This window comes from Aegilops tauschii, chromosome 4, assembly GCF_002575655.3.
Source record: "Aegilops tauschii subsp. strangulata cultivar AL8/78 chromosome 4, Aet v6.0, whole genome shotgun sequence".
NCBI lineage: Eukaryota > Viridiplantae > Streptophyta > Magnoliopsida > Poales > Poaceae > Aegilops > Aegilops tauschii.
Window position 1 is genome coordinate 86,915,402 of NC_053038.3, and position 16,932 is coordinate 86,932,333.

Below are 16,932 nucleotides of genomic sequence, written 5' to 3' on the forward strand. Positions count from 1 at the left end.
CTCAACATTTAAGCGAAATAAATCTTAACTTTCACATCGAAATTGAAGCCTGAAGCTAAGCAAAAATTCAAACAAATAGGACCAAAATCCACATTTCAAGTTTTACTGTCCCGTTTTACTGTCAACTCGGGTGTTCAGAAGTTCTTAATTGGGGGGCACACACCTTCAATCCCGCGGGCAGGGCTGGAGAAAGTAGCAACTTCCAGCAGGGTAGCATGCGCCACAGCCGACGGCGGAGGAGGCCGTAGCGAGGTCCATCGCTGCCCTCGAGGAAGCGAGCACGGCGGAGGATCAGGGCTGGCCGAAAAATGATTTGCAGCGTCCAGTGCTGTGGACGTGTGGGAAGTGGTGGGTTTACTGGAGCGGCGCCAGTGGCGGCGACGACCGAGGAGGAATAGGGTTAGGGCAGTGATCTGCGCCGGCGCACCGGCCCTAAAGCCCCAGCTGTCAGATCTGGGGCCCCCGAGCCGTCAGATCCCTTCGTCCCCAACCTCTCCCATCTTCAACCCGCACGGAAAAGGGAGAGGCCCACCTTCGCACGCGCCGACGCCTCCGCACGCGCCAACTGCCTTGCCTTGCCTCCTCACCACCGGTCGCCCTCGCCGCTGGTCGCCGCCCTCACCTATGCCGCCTTCATGCGTTTCTCACCTCCGTGGATGCAGCAACGTGCGCCCATGGTTGCACTCGTGGTTGGAGGCTTGCAGCTCCGGGGGAGATGACCGCATCTCCGGTGGCGCCAGCCGCAGGCCGCAGCACCTATCGTTGTGCTCGCGCTGTACCTTGCCGTGTGCCCACCCGAGGCTCTTGCTGGTTCCAACAAAAAACGACACCGGTTGTAGCATAAAAGTTTATCGCTTCCAGCAAGAAAGCTAACCGCTGCAGCCCGCCGTCGTTCGTGTAGAAAAAATGTTAACTGGATGTAGCTTCTGTGGTTGCCGATTGCAGCAAAAAATGGCGTGGTTGTAGCAAACACAAAAAAAGAAAAAAAGTTTCCATCGTTTTCAGAGAAGCTTCGACTGTGGTTTGGAAAAGCTTCAATCGTGTATAAAAAAGCTTCAACCAGACCTGCGACCAGAGAAAAAAGTTGCAAATATTGACAGAGAAAGCTTCAACCGTATATAGGAAAAGCTTCAACCGGCTACCGGTGATGAAAAAGCCGTGGTTGCAGCCCGCGGTCACCTCGGTCATCGCCGTCACACACCCCAGCCTCCGCGGGGTTGCATCAGCGTCGCCGTGGTAGCACCCCGTCACCCCGGTTGCAGCATCTCCCGTGGTCACCCCCTCGGTCGCCGGCGAGATGGGAAGGTCACCGCGCAGAGCCATGGCGAGCTTCGAGCGGGGAGGGGAGGCGTGGTGCTGCGACCGGGGGACGGGGGGCGGGGGGGGGGGGGGAGGGGGAGGGGATGGGGAGGAGGGGGCAGTAGAAGAGGGCGACGCGCGCCCCCGGCGAGCTGCACGAGATGTGGGGAAGCTGCGTGAGATGTGTGGGAGATGCGAGGAGACGCGACGAAGGAGACGCGAGGAAGAGGAACGACCGGCCCAATGTTCCGCCCGTGCCCCGGCCCCAAACGTTTCCCATAGGGTTATGGGTGCGACGGCCACGAGCGTTTTCTTTACGAGCGTACCAGAATAAAAGTTTTACCAGATATCCACGAGCGATGCGAGACCTACCCATTTACCCACACGCTCGAGAATTACTACTCCTACAACACTACTCTCTCACAAAACATAGAAGTTCTCCTACACCAACACCGGCTTGTTTCCGGAGCTTGATTTCCTCTAGAATCTGTGAATCTGTGAAGCAACACCGGTCACGTGCGTTTCATACTTCCATCCAAGTAGGGACGCATCGGTGTAGTGTGACTATCCAGCTGCCGTCTGCCATATATGGAATCTGCTTTTCTTGGGTTTTTATACAGTCACTTTTAATAACCAAAAAAAAAACAATTAGAGTAACGTGTGTGAAGGGAACTCAGGGCTCCCCCGCTCCCCCGCCCCGGTGGGCTCGCCGGCCTCCACGGTGACCTCCCCCGGCGGGCGTCTCCCACCACCTCCCAATAGCCCCCCCACCTAGCTAGGTAGTCTTATGCCAAACTCAATCCTCGCGGTTGCGCAGCTCTCCCCGCTCAGATCTGTGGGATTTCAAATTCGTGCGGCGCCGGAGAGCCAGATCCTGCATGGATCCCGGGCGGCGGAAGGTGCAGGGCTCGCAGTCGCTCACACCTGTACTGCGGCTCTCATACCATGGCGACCCAGCGTTCGACACCACCAGGCAGATCCGCTAGACGAATTGGAGGGGCTGCGCTGGAGATGGTGGTCAACGCGCACGAATCGGATCTAGGATGCGGCGAGCAGGGTGCACCAGTGCCTCAGCGAGATGAAGATGGCGAAGCAGAAGGCGATGGTGCACGAGAATTTGAGAGGAGAGATGCTGCGCGATGTTTAAATCTGTCAAAGGAGGATCGACTTCGAGACAGAACTACTCGCGGAGATTATCGTTCTGGAGGGGACGGAAGAGGAGAAATCCAGGATGCCGCAACCCTGGAAGCAGAAGCCTGCCCAAATCTTCCAATGGGCGGTGTCAGAAGCAAAATCTTCGGACCCAGTGCAGAATCACCGCTGGGCCTGTGTTCTCGGGAAACTCAACTACCCACCGTCAGTGAATGTGGATCAGTTACCTCAACAGTCAGCGAGCTTGGGCTAGAGGATGGAGACAGCACAATTGCGCCGAGCATATAGGAACCGGATCTGCTGTTTGAGGAAGTGGTAGAAGAAGCTAAGAGCAATCAGACAAAATTGCAGCCCGTGACTGCTGGTGCTAGAAGTAGGTTTTTGGTTGGTTGTAAGGCTATTGGATTGCTAAATTCGGGTCACGAGCTGCATTTCCAAACTGAAGATCAGGTGCGTTTCTGGCAGATGCTTGGTGTTGTCTCGTCGTACCACTTAGAGCATAGCTGCTGCCATGGATCCAATCCCCTCTCTGGCAGAATTGAACCACGCCAGACGAGAGCAAGCTCTGCTTGCCGGTTACAGAGAGCGGCTAAGGAGAGAGCTGAGGATTCCATGTCGAGGGAGAGACAATCTGCAGAAGTTGATGGCGAGGATTCTGGTGGCTGCAATGGAAGAAGAATTCCAGATGCAGCTGAATGGAAGAAGCAGAACAGCGGAGGAGGTGATCTCCTGGGCGCTCGCCATGAGAACAACGACGGATCTGTATCAGAGGGCTCGGTGGATAGCCTTCTGGGAGATCCAACCTGGGGTGTCTCAACTGTGAGGATTACCAATTCCCCTGGAGAGAAGCTTGCTAGAGATGGTGTGATGAGGCCACCAACCCCCCTGCAACTTGTGTTCAGCGGCTGTAATGGATTCAGTTTCGTTCAAAAGCATAAACAAGGCCAAAGTGAAAAAGGAGAAAACAGTGGAGCCCATGTGGGGGGTGACAGCACTCACCTAACCCAACTTCGGATCCCTTCTAGAAGCAGGGGAGTGGTTGATGCTAGGGTTTCCCTGGAGCTACAAAAAACCCCACCCCCATCCAGCGTGATCCCAATTCTCCCCCTGCCACCGCCACCACACTAGTGGAAAGCACCATGGATACTGGTCGTGGGAGAGGAAGAGGGAAGATAGACCAGGGCCTGGGGATGGAGATCGCCATAATCAGAAGCAACAGTGGCAGCAAGATCCACCACCGCAAATCAATCAGGTACCACCCCCCTTTGGTTTGGCTTTGGATTTCTAGGGCAAGCTCCACCCTGGGGCTTCAACGGGCAATTCCATGGTGGGTTCCCTCCGCAGCAGCCATGGCAAGGAATGCCTCCCCCATGGTTCCCACAGCAGCCTCTGCCGCAACAAGGAGGGGAACAAGGGAATTCTGTCAGTAACAACAACCAAGGATCGGGGAACTCTGCAATTGCTGGGCAGGGTAATCCTAAGAGCATGGGCAAGCAGAGCAAGAAGAGGCAGGAGAACAGATCTGTGGCTTCAGACAACACTAATACCCTAATGTCCTATGCAAAAGGGGTCTGTGGTATTTGTGGAGAGCCAGGACATGAGAGAGGCAAGTGCACCAAAACCAGGACTTGCTTCATATGCAATATGGTCACCCATCAAGAGGAGAACTGCCCAGTGAAGAAAAAAACCCACTTGGCTGCTAGATACTTTGGGAGTGCTGCCATAGGTCTTGGATTTTACCATGTTAACATGTCTGACATAAACTTGCAGCACTATGGGAGACTCAAGAATGTGGGTATTGTGTTCATAGAGGATGGAGATATCAGCAAAGAGGACCTAGCAAAGGAATTCTCTGAAATCTACAAGACTAATTGGCCATGGCAGATAAATGCCCTTGACAATTGGACAATGTTGGTAAAATTCTCACCTGAAATACCAGTAGAATCGGTAGCTGGATATCCATGTTTTGGTCTCCCCAAAAGTAATGTCACAGTAAATATAGATGTGTGGAAGGGAGAGATCACTGCAACTGCCTCTCAGCAAGTGGTCTGGATGAAGATCGGGAAAATCAATCCAAAATGATGTGAATGGGTCATTCTATGCCAAATCACATCAGTTTTTTGGCACCTTGGTTGATGTGGACTGGCAATATAATTTCAACAGCTTCTTTGAGGTGATTAGATTCAGGCTCTCCTTTAGAGATGCCAGCAAGATCCCTAAGGAAAGAACTTTTGGCATCAACAGAAAATTCTATAAGCTGCTGTTTGAGGTTGAGCCTTTAACACAAGTGGAAAGAGATGGTGAGAACATGAATGACAATAATGAAGATTTGCACATTGGAGGACATGATATCCAGTCTGATGCAGGGACTTCACATAGGACTGAAGACAACATGTCCACCAAAAGTGCCAGATCTGAGCAAGGGGAAAAGAGTGGGACTGACTCTGACCTTGGGAAACAGGCAGTGCTGGCATTCTTGCAACAAATGCCTAATGCCTGCCCCTCTAATGGAGTGGAACACCCCTCCCTCCTAAAGATCCAGGTCCCACAATCTCTTCAAAAGGCCAGGAGAACTATGATAGATAAAATTGTTGAAGACTCTATTTCTAATGAGCAATGTTACTCTATCCTGAGGGAAATGGAAATGGAGGAGGACAACAACTGCACATTAGATTTACACAAGGAGATGGAAATGCCAGATGACAGCACAGAACAAGCTAGGGAGCAATCAAGCATGCATCAACTGGAAGAGTATGGTGCTGAGTTCCCCACCTTGTCCAAAGCTAACTCACTGAAGCAAAAATGGGGGCCTACCCAAGCTACAAGATGCAGCACAAGAGTTGCCCCATCTGGCAAATCAATTCTGGAGAAAGCCCAGGAACTCAAACAAGTAAAAGACCTGGAAACTGCTAGAAAAGGTAAAAACAATCATGCCTTCTCCTTTTTCAATAATCCTTCTTTCATTGAAATGGCTAAGAAAGTTGGAGTAGAGGTAGATAGTCCTGATAATGTTATGATTGATGATGAACAACTTGCACTACAAAAAAATACACTTCCGTGATGATACGTGTTTGTCACAGTAGGTCACGTTTTTTGTCATGCATGTACATCCATGACGATTTTATGACAGAATCAAGATAGTCATACCTGTGCTGTTGTAGAAGTGTTCCATGACATTACCAAAATTATCATCACGGAAGTGTCCACTTCCATGACGATAAATCGCGCGTCATAGAAGTGCTTTCGTCAAGGGTGACCGACACGTGGCATCCACATAACGGGTCGCCGTTAAGCTATCAGGTTCCGGTTTGGATCCGATAACGCGTTAACAGCCCGGACCAATGGGGATTTTCCACGTGTAAAATCACCATTGGCTGGAGGAAACACGTGTTTGCTCCTCGGTGGGCCAGATGTCGTCCGTCCAATGGAGGAGACATGCCTATGATACGTTGACATGTGGCAGGGCCCAACAGAGGCCCATATAGGTTAAAAAGGCCGGCCCAGTCAAAGGCCCGTAGTACTTACTCAGGTATTAGTGGGCCAGCCCAATAACGGCATGTTTAAACATGGCCCATTTACGGCCCGAAGCCAAATCTGGCCCGTTAATTGTTCGCCGAATATTTGTGCCAAATAATGGCCCAGTGACTTTTGGCATGTTAGAGGCCCAATGTAGACATGGGCTCATTTCAGCCCGGTGTGTCTTTCGGCCTGGGAATGGCCCGTGCTGCCCATGGGCCATATATGGTCCGACGCGATATCTGGCCCACTAACGGCCCGTGATAAAGGTGGCAACAGTTCAGCCCAACGTGACTTTGGGCCTGTTAAAGGCCTGTCGTATAATTCGGCCCGTTGATGCCTGTACTAAGTTTTCGGCCTCTTAAAGGCCCATGATATCAGTGGGCCAACTAATGCCCGAGATATGTTTCAGCCTGGTAACGACCCGTCATTTAACTGGGGCAAAAAAGGCCCGGACTACATTTCAGCCTGCTGAAGGCCCGTCGATGACTAGTGAAAATTGAGGCCCAACAAGCATTTCGGCCTGCTAAAGGCCCATGGTTTCTTCTGGGCCGAAACATGCCAGCAGAATATTCAACCTATTAATGGCCCAAAGCTACATGGGCCCAACTAAGTGGTGGGTCCACTAAAGGCCTAACTAAAATTTGGGCCGAATATAGGGCGGAGTAAGTTGTGGGCCTGGCGCAAAGTGTGAAGGCCCCAATGGCCATTCGGGCCCAAGAAAGTTGTAGGCCGGCCCAATTGTGGCCCGCTAAAAACCAGACCCGTTAGAGGCGAATGTTTCGGCCCGGTCGACTACATCAGTTTTTTTCAAATAGCGAATGATGGCAGTAACTAGTAGGAATTAAGAATAAACCTACTCTATACAACTAGTAGAACGCCCGTGCGTTGCTACGGACTATAATGCATATAAATGAATCAACTAAATAATTAGGATCATCTTCAAGGTCAAATCTCATTTCTCTCTCATACATTCGAACAAGTTCGGACATCAAATGACGCCTAGCGGGCTCCACAAAATGGAACTGTATGGACAGTCCGGGCTCCTAGAAAGCCGGCCTATATTTGGGAGAGAAATGTGGTTGTTCGAACTATCCGTCATGTTATCTCCAACACACGGTTTCATAAAAAAACCTCCCAACGACGCACCCTTCTCTCTTCCTGCCGGACCCTCCATTTCCCGCTAGGTTTCCCACCGTAGCTAGACACTTCTCGCTGGAGTCCACTTCTTAAAAATCGGATGACGCCGACCTCACATTTGCCATGGTGCCCCCTCTCCTTCACACCATACTTCCTGACGGATCGCTAAAGAGGAATCCCCCGCCAACTACCCCGCTCTCCGCACTGATCCCCTCCCCCGTATTCATTTCGATCCGTCGCCGCCATCAAGGGCGACGAGGTGTGCACCGTGACGCTCCCGAGCCAAGAAGGCATATCCGATGTCTCATGAGCCATTGTCACGTTGTGACATACAGTTTAATGTCGAGCATTACCATGAAACAAAAATATCATATCCAGTGTTGGGCATGCGACTGATACACCACCATGCTCATTATTAACTCTTGACACAATCAACCAACCCATTTACCTTTGTATCCTAATCAAAAAATTATATGACTTTATGTAAAAAAAATATGAACTGCTCGCTCATGCAATTTACCTCACGTGCGTTCGCTCATATGGTCAGAAATGACATATAGCATCACCAACTGGGTCTTTAATGTATTGGTAATAAATGAAAATAACAGCTAAGGTACTGATGATATAGCATTTCTAGCTGACTCGGCACGATCCAAGGTCCACAAAAAATTTAGTGCGGAAAATCACAAATAGAGAAAATACCAGATTATACATATACATCTTTTTTACGGAGAGTGTGCTTATCATATATTAGTACACGGTAGCCCACCATCTATCGGCCACAATGATTGACTACTCTCTACTAACCCACCTACCCTTGAGTAGCCCGGCTTGCTGCCATGTCCTCCCTTCGGTCACAATTTTCTTGATGATCGTAAGCACAGAAAGTGTTGCTCCGCCAAAGACAATAGCATTGCGGTGTTTACAAAGTTCCCAAGTGATGAGCGAGAGAATGGTCCTCGTTTCATTTCGCAAAAAAGAAAAGAATGGCCCTCGTTTTATTTCCCAAGTTATCGTCAACAGTGGGAGCTTGGTCCGGATTCCCAATGGCCGACCACACCATATGCCACACCGATCGATGATCGTGTGAAGGTGCATTCGATGAGAAGATGGTTAATGGTCTCGTCGGTTTCGTAGAAGGGGCATGTGTCGTGGTGGGCAAGCCTCTCTTGGTGAGTCGAACGGACGTCCAACAACGGTTTCACATGGCTAACGAAGTGAAGAACCGACATCGAAGGGCGGCCTTCGAGTTCCATGTGACGTCCACGTACGGTACCACATCGCTTCCTCCGAATTTTGAGGCGAACAGAGAACATGCCACTACTCTTCCACGCCCATCTTATGGGGGCCTCTGCTCCTCCCGTGAGCTGAACATCAGCAATCCGTGACCATAGCATCCAAAACTGTTGCAGGCATGGCAAATCAATGACTGGTCCCAAGTCCAGCGCCCAAGTATTGCCTTGCAAGGTCTCCTTAACGGTCCTGGTGGCTCGAATGCGTGGGCAGCCGCGATCGTAGACAAGTATACTTCTGAATCATAAAGGTGTCTGACAATTTTAGTAATCAAGAGATTTACTGCTTCTCGAGTAAAAAATGTACATTTTCTTTCTTATGATATACAAGTTAAAGTGTTTGGCCGAATACTGAGCTAAATATGCACAAAAAATATGGACCACCATCAAGGAATATTTTATGTGGGCGATGAGCTTGCTAGGACCTGCACAAAAAATATGGCTTTGACCAGCATCAGTATAATCATTGGTCATCCCCCAGCCTACTTTGAGCTTGCTCAAACCTGCATGGCCGTTTGATTAAAAAAGACTATCTGTTTACTAACCCCTATGTGAACTCTAGATATAAACAAACTAAGTGTATGGAGCAATTAGATGGCAGAGAAATTAGCATTCTTACAGTAGAGCAAGTGATGGAAGGTAAGGATGAATATTCTCCGGTGATGGAAGGCAAGGATGAACATTCTCCGGTGCAGACACAAGTGAAACAGAAACAAAAGGAAAATAATTTTTTGTCATTGTTAAATATGGACTCAAAAGGCACATTTGCATTGGTATTCTGATTCTTGCACAATAGTATAGCAATCTAGAAGAAGAAATAGAATTTTGCCTGCTGCTCGGGCTGTCACATGCAAGTAGTAAGAACAGGGTGTATAACAAAACAATTGGTGGGAAACACGAACAAACCTTGATTTTTCATGACCCCGTATCCCTTAGCGCAACAGCGGCAATGTCATATCTCTTATAACCTTTGACCGAATAAGCTCTTGACAAACACAAGCTGAATATAAAGACCAAATGACTGGACAGGAAAATAGAGCATACACATATGAAACAATGGTGCAAGAGCCCAAGTTGAAAGGTTGCAGCTGCTGCCCAGTGGAGCAGACATACCAATTCACTGGATACATTTTGTTAAAGAAACATGGTCAACCTTTAAAACAAACTGAATTTAAAGGATATCAGTTACAGAAATAAAGTAAAACGCTATAAATTGTGAAAGATCATTGGCAAGTCATTCAAAGGAAGGAAGTTAGCAACGGAAATATTGTCCAAGCAGCCACAAAATATAGTTGGAAATAACAAATAAGGATTTGTAATTTTGGTTTTCACGCGGAGGTAGTGAGAACTGAGAAGCATACCTAACTGTTTTTTTCTCAAAGCACGGATGCACCAACAAGTTCAAGGATTTGAATGTTAGCATTGTTCCAGAATCCAGACTAATTGGCATCATCCCCTTATTGACCATCCAAGGAACCCTCTTACTGGCTTTAGGAGTCAAATTAGCTCCATGCCGCCTGATATGAGTTATTCAACCAGACCCAAATAAAAACCTGAGTGTATGCAAGATACAATTAGCTTTACCTCAAATTAAAAAAAACAAACATTACAGTTTCCTTGCAAACTACAATTTTAACAAAAAAAATCTAGTGACAACAGAAACTGAATTACAAGTCTATTAATGGGAGAACATTTTGCCAGGTGACAAAAATGAGAGAAATGCAGTACCTTCGAATTCTTAGCAACAACATTATCTCCAGCACCAATCATACTTTAGTTTTATGAGTTAAACTGGTAACTAAATAATAGAAAATGGGTAGGCGGCCGATTAATAGACTTGTAACCTTCAATATTGTATCCGCAACTCGACTCGCGGAAAGAATGATATTATCATTATTAGTGCCCACAAAATTCCAGTAATTTGTAGTGAAGCACCATCAGCAGATCAACTATAACAAGAAAGTAAGGTACTCAATACATGTATAAGGTACTCAATATCTTAATGTACCACGATTGGGATATGAAAACTTTCCCTAAAATCGTATTTTTTGACTCTTATTAGACTAAATATTTTATCATAGCAGTTTAATGGTATTCACACACGTCAATTTGTCCTGGCCAGGAAATCATTCTAGTATTATTACTGGTTCAAAATAAAATACAGCTACATACCTAGATTTTCACTGGAAATCCCTTTCGACTGTTATAGAACAAGTGAACAACTGCTCCATTTTTACCTAGAACTATACCACAATCCGCATATACATGTATATGTCTATCGCAGTAATCGAACTGATAACAAACATGACTATAGAGAAGGAAGGAAATGGATGGAAGAACACCATACAGAAAGGGAACCAATGCAAAGAACCTCCCTTACCTAGAACTGCTATTTTTTACTGCAGATATACAAGGATGAAAAACAGAAGTTCAGTTAGTGTCTTGCTTTCAGAATATCAAGACCCTGCAGTGGAGATCCATGTAGCTCAGTTTTGGTTGCAATCATCTTCACAATCAAAGACCACAACTCTGCCCCTCAACTGATTAAGAGAAGTATTGTTCTTATTTGACTCATCAATCTAAGCAAACAGAAACACTTTAAGTCAGCGGTTCACTTAATCTGGCGACACATGTAAGTAACTTACCAAATAAAGAGGAATTAATCTCTGAAGGTTTCATGAAAATTCTTGGTGGAATTCGTTAGAACGACTGATCTTAACCCATCCAGTGTGCTCCCTATGTAGGCATTCTAGTATTCCACCTGTCGGTCACATTCGCAGATGCCTTGCCTGAAGTGAGATGCCACATCAATCATAAATAGACTTGAAGCAGTGATGCACTGGTATGTGCATAACCATGGCCAAACTTCATCAAATTTACCGAATCGATTAATTTTAGTTGAAGACTGAATTAAAAATTTGGAGATCAGTGTGATCACTTGCCATTCTCTTGGACTAACCAGGGAGGCACCCATAGGTTTCTATCAGGTACTGCAGCACAACTCTTAATCCTTTTCCGTTGCCTGGATAAGCCGTTGGGACGTACTGCACTCAAGAGAAAAGGTTGCATGAACCAGATCGAATTCCCAGTTCACCTACTTCAAGTCCAAAAACAGATGAAGCAAGTAGCATATTTGACAAAAATAGTTGGAAACTTTTAACTCACTTGTTGCTGGGTCTGTTCTAGAACCTGCATCACGGAAGAAAATATCCTGTAAGTACATGTTTTGAAAGCTTCAACAAACTATTTGGTCAGTATATATGTTTAGCGAATCAAATTCCCAATTTTAGTTGTCGAACTCATGAACAATGCAGCAATATACCGATGCAGATACAAAATTTGCTTACTCTCTGGTAAAATGTCATTTCTGCTACTTAGTCACGAACACCTTCATTTAAAGGGCGGTCGTTCACATAGACAGAATATTAATGATTTATTCCTATGAAATCAATAGCATGCTTAATTCAGATTGGGATTTTGTGAAGGATGGCGAGAACCAACATTTGTTCAATCACTTGTGGGTAATCTCCAAACACCAAGGCTCCTAGTGTCCTGTGTACAACAACCCAAATAACCAACGGTTGAGCAGCATCAAACCAAAAAATCTCTCATGCATAAGAACAAGATAAGTCGAATACATGACAAAAGAATGGAAACGGGATAATACACTGACCTTGGATTGGTGGTGCAATCGAATCCATGGCAAGAGAATGTTGACGAACAGGAACACATTGAACGCCCTATAGCCATGGCCGGTACCAGCGACTTCCTCTTCGATGGCGTCGGTGTCCACGAGCCACTTGCAGGGCCGCAAGGGGATTCTCGTAGCGGTGCAGTGTATGTCCCGTCGGGACTGCGTCGTTGCAAGCACGGGTCTCATGTATCAAGACTTGTGTCACGTGTATCAAGACTTGGTTCACATCTCATTCATCATGGGGTTGTGTCAGTAACTCAATATGGCTTTAGTGCCCAGCTTATCTTGGTTTTTATTATTAATTCGGACATGGTATTGTTGCTCTTGAGTTAATCAATTCATTTTTTATTTTTTTGAGAACCAGAGTTACTCAATTCAGATTGGTAAAATACTTGCATCTCTTATTGTGCACACAGTATATTATTTTCAACTCTTAATTTCAGTTTCACATCGGACATGTGGACCTAAACACCTAAACACTTAGCAAATCAGATACAAAGAAACAGTTGGGTAGTTCAATCACTGAATAATCTTCTATCCTTCGATAACTACCAGAAATTCAGAGCAGTCGGTTAGTAGCTATACATGGATGTGCATATGATAAATCGCGTTCCCAATCTCTCTCCCATAGACATCAGCAGCAACAATCAGAAGTAGTAGCATCTCCTCACTCTCAAATTGTGTCATCTCAAAAAGTTCCCATCATTTCCTCCCCGCCCCCAGTCGACGGCCACTACACTCCTTCCCTATGATTGTCAGCCCGCACCTCTAGGCAAAGATGATAATGATATTATAATGCATAGTTACGCTGGCACTTGTGAAGACGGACCTTCAGGTCATTGAACATTTGTGTAGTCCTGTATCATTTGTTAGAAGGCAATGTATCTTAAGCCTAATTAGCATACTACTACAATACTTGAGTGTCAACTACTGCAAAGAAAAAAACAGTTTAATAAAGCATGCTAACTCATTTTGTGTAATATGGACAACAAACAGCACAAGTTGACTGAAACTTCTCAAGCCAAATCTGACTGTTGGACAGTACACACACCAGGAAAGGTTCAGACACCAAATCAAGTTTCCACCTCCTTCGGATAGAAGTGACCATGGAAAGTCGAACTTTTCATCCCTGGCAGCATCTTGCATTGGCATTAGTGAATGTGTATGAAACCAGGATGTCCTGCACGCACATAGTCCTATTAGTGGTTATATATAACAGACACAGTGGTTACATATTTGAGCTCCTTTACGGTGATTGGGGCAGTACTGGGAGTACTTTTGAGTACTTACCCCTCCGATTTTTATTAGCCGTCCGATCTGGTGCGGGATTAAGAATGAATTAACTTAATTAGTTTAATCAGAGAAGGGCATAATGGTCCAGGGTAAAAAAAAATTCAACCGATCACGTCCACGACCAGAACCACGTCTAGATCTAGTAGCTCGGTCAAGTCCTCCTTCTCGTCCTCTTCCTTCTCTCCGACGAGCCCGGCGAGAGGAACCAATTCACCGTCGTCGGCGTCGTTCTCGTCCTCCTCCTGGTCCCCTTCACTATAAAAGACGTGGTCAGCGGCAGGAAGAAGAATAAGGCGTGACATCTGCGGCGGCAGTGTCGGCGGCGACGGCGGCGGCGGTATAGGAGAAAGCCCCCCGCTGATCCCATCGCTTCCGGACTTGCATCTTAAAGTATGAATCGCCCGAATCTCAACTTACTTTGATTCGTAGCCTGCACTTCCTACTTAGATTTGTTTAGTCATCATCGATTTAGGTGTCCCTAGTGCATGCAATTCAATTTAGAATTTTTCATCATCCATGGTCACTTCACTAGTTTACGGGGGACCCAGTTTATGGACGTTTATGATCGCTTGCCATAACATGTACAAGGAGCAAAGTTTAAAATTCCACGCAAGATTTCGTACTGGGTTTTGCATGCATTTATGTCCGTCCTTTCAGATTTTTATTCATCCGAATTATGATGCAGGAAGACATGGCGGACGTAAGTCACGAGTCAATGATGGAGTACTATCATATTGCCAACAAGATGTTGAATAGTGAGGATGAAGGTTATACATTCTATAACAAATATGGTCTTGAGAAAGGTTTTAGTGTCCGGAGAAGCTATGTCGAGTGGGATGGATCCAACTGCCATATAATTTTAAGGAAATTTGTGTGTAGTCGTGAAGGGTTTCGTGAAGAGAAGCACATGAAGAGGAAGATGGAAGATAGAAAGAGGAGGCCACGGAGTATAACTCGTGTAGGGTGTAAAGCTAAATTGGTGATTGCAAGACAGGAGGAAACAACTCAGTGGTTTGTCAAGGATTTCATCGATGAACACAACCATCCTCTAGCCCCACGGGATCTGTCGTGTCTTTTGCGTTCACACAGAAGAATTAGCGATGAGCAGAAAGCGGACATTGCAGACATGGAAAAATCTGGGATCAGAAAATACCATATTATGGATATTATGTGCATGCAATACGGTGGATATGATGAGGTTGGATGCATTATGAGGGACATTTACAATTTCTGTCATGCTAACAAGCAGGAAACAATTTCTTCCGGGGATGCTCAAACGGTGATCAATCACATGGTGGCGAGGCAAGAGCAAGATTCAGATTTTTTCTTCAGGTACTTGGTTGATGAAGCTGGCCATCTGAAGGGACTGTTCTGGTGTGATAGTCAATCCCGACTTGACTATGAGGCTTTCGGAGACGTTATTGTTTTTGATAGCACATACAGAACCAATAAGTACAATCTGCCATTTGTGCCGTTTGTCGGGTTGAATCACCACTGCAGCACCATTATTTTTGCATGTGGTGTCATTTCACATGAAACAAGCCAGGCATACGAGTGGATGTTACGGACCTTTTCTGATGCTATGGGACAGAAGCATCCTATATCTGTGATCACGGATGGGGACCTTGCAATGCAGAGAGCAATCAGGGTGGTGTGGCCTGACTCAAACCATAGGCTCTGTATATGGCACATTCAGCAGAACATTGTACGCCATCTGCATGATGACGCGGTAAAGGAGGAATTCCGATCTTTCATATATGATACATCTTCCATTGAAGAGCATGAGAGAAAATGGTTACACTTCTTACAACAGAATAAAGTAACAAGTGAGGACTCCTGGCTGCATCAGATGTATAAGATGAGAAAACTGTGGTGTGCTCCATATCTTGACGGCTGTTGTTTCCTAGGATTGAGCAGCAATCAGCGGAGTGAGAGTTGAAACTCGGTGCTACATACACATCTTGAGGCTAAGATGACATTGTTTCAAATGCTAGAGCACTATGAGCGTTGCCTTGCGTCGCGACGCTTGAACGCGGCTCTCCAAGACGTCGAGGCCTTACAGTCCGTTCCGTTCACAGAGGAAAATGCTTCAGTTCTTGAGAAACATGCCGCGAAAGTTTTCACTCCTGCTGTGTTTAAGTTGGTCTTATGGAGCATAGATGCTGTCATAAAATGTGAGATCAGAGAGGTACTTGATGCAGCAGAGGTTACCACATACGTTGTGTCTAAGAAGGAAAGAATGGATAAAAAGATCGAAGTGCGCACGGAGATGAAGGATGGTATGCTTCGGAGTATCAGTTGTTCTTGCCGCAAATTGGAATGCGCAGGCACACCATGTTCCCACATATTTTACATATTGGGAATTTTACAAGAAGAAACACTGCCCAGGTGTTGTGTTCCCACTAGGTGGACAATGAGTGCAAAATGTGCATTCGCACCGACCAGAAAGAGCGAGATGTATGCATACTCTGCAGCCCTACAAAGGTACCGTAAGCTAAGGAATTTTAGTCACGCAGCATGTTTCAAGGCATGCCACTCTGATGAGGCGTTTCAGCATCTAAAAAGGGTTTCGGAAGGACAAGATGTTTGCAAGGGATCAACAAGTGAACAAGCTGATAGCAAGGGATCAACTAATGCTCAGGGTAATAGCATTAGGTTTGGCCCGTTGATGCCACAATCGGCTAACCTTGATGGTGAAGGTTTCGAAAAGGTATTGGATCCCGTGCATGTGCCAGGCCGAGGTGCTCCGAAGAAAAGGCTACATGCAAAGATGAAGAAAACCAGAACAAAGGGTAGATGTAGCTATTGTCATGAGGCAGATGGTCACAATCGACGTACGTGCGCCAAATTGATAGAGGTACCTAATATGCCGTAATTTAATGTTTTAATGTGTCCAAATATATTCCATGGCATTAATAATATCCTTATGTGCAGGATCTCAAAGAAGAACTATGATAGCTACAACATTGTGCGCACGGTCGGACAGCAGGTACGTCGACGATCAACCTGATGTTGGCGTGTGCATTGTCGTCTATGTCTAGTATCGTGTGACCTTTTCTCTAAAATACTTCATTCTGTCAGTTAGTGACTTCCTCATAATGTATGACTCAGCTATTTGGTTGTCCACTCCCTTGTAACAGTATTAGTTTGTAATTATTTTTTGCACTTTATATGTGAGTTTTTCAAGTGCAACCTCAACAATCATGGTTTTTTCGTGGCCAGCGTGTAGCTTCTTTATGTTGCACGATAAAATTTGGAAATAGATGTAATGGAGGAATTATATTTCGCTCCTGAAAACAAAATAAAAGCCTGATAAATCCGAAAAATACATTAGTCATCCATGCTCTCCAATTGAAGAATATACAGGATGAATACAGATGATGAATCATACTCATCCTACATATCCTCCACGTAGAGTGCAAGGAAAACTGCTTGCGACTTCTTATCATAGTGTGTTTGTATCTGCATGTACAACTCACCATGCTACAGGGGAGCCAGGCGAACAAAACAGTGAAAACGGCGAAGAAACTGGTGAAGAAATCGTTC

At 46.0% G+C, this 16,932-nt stretch overlaps 1 protein-coding gene across 1 annotated transcript; it reads left to right on the top strand.

Annotated features, from left to right (window-relative positions):
* Positions 1-1,918: 1,918 nt before the first annotated feature.
* Positions 1,919-16,601, top strand: LOC120962778 (protein FAR1-RELATED SEQUENCE 5-like). Its single transcript, XM_073496317.1, has 3 exons — positions 1,919-5,369; positions 14,072-16,243; positions 16,321-16,601. The coding sequence occupies exon 2, from the start codon at positions 14,078-14,080 to the stop codon at positions 15,323-15,325; it is 1,248 nt and encodes a 415-aa protein (XP_073352418.1). The 5' UTR covers positions 1,919-5,369; positions 14,072-14,077; the 3' UTR covers positions 15,326-16,243; positions 16,321-16,601.
* The last annotated feature ends 331 nt before the right edge of the window (positions 16,602-16,932 follow it).

What these genes read in the sequence shown, in the direction of transcription:
- LOC120962778 (XM_073496317.1), top strand. Translation starts at nt 14,078, where the DNA reads ATGGCGGACGTAAGTCACGAGTCAATGATGGAGTACTATCATATTGCC.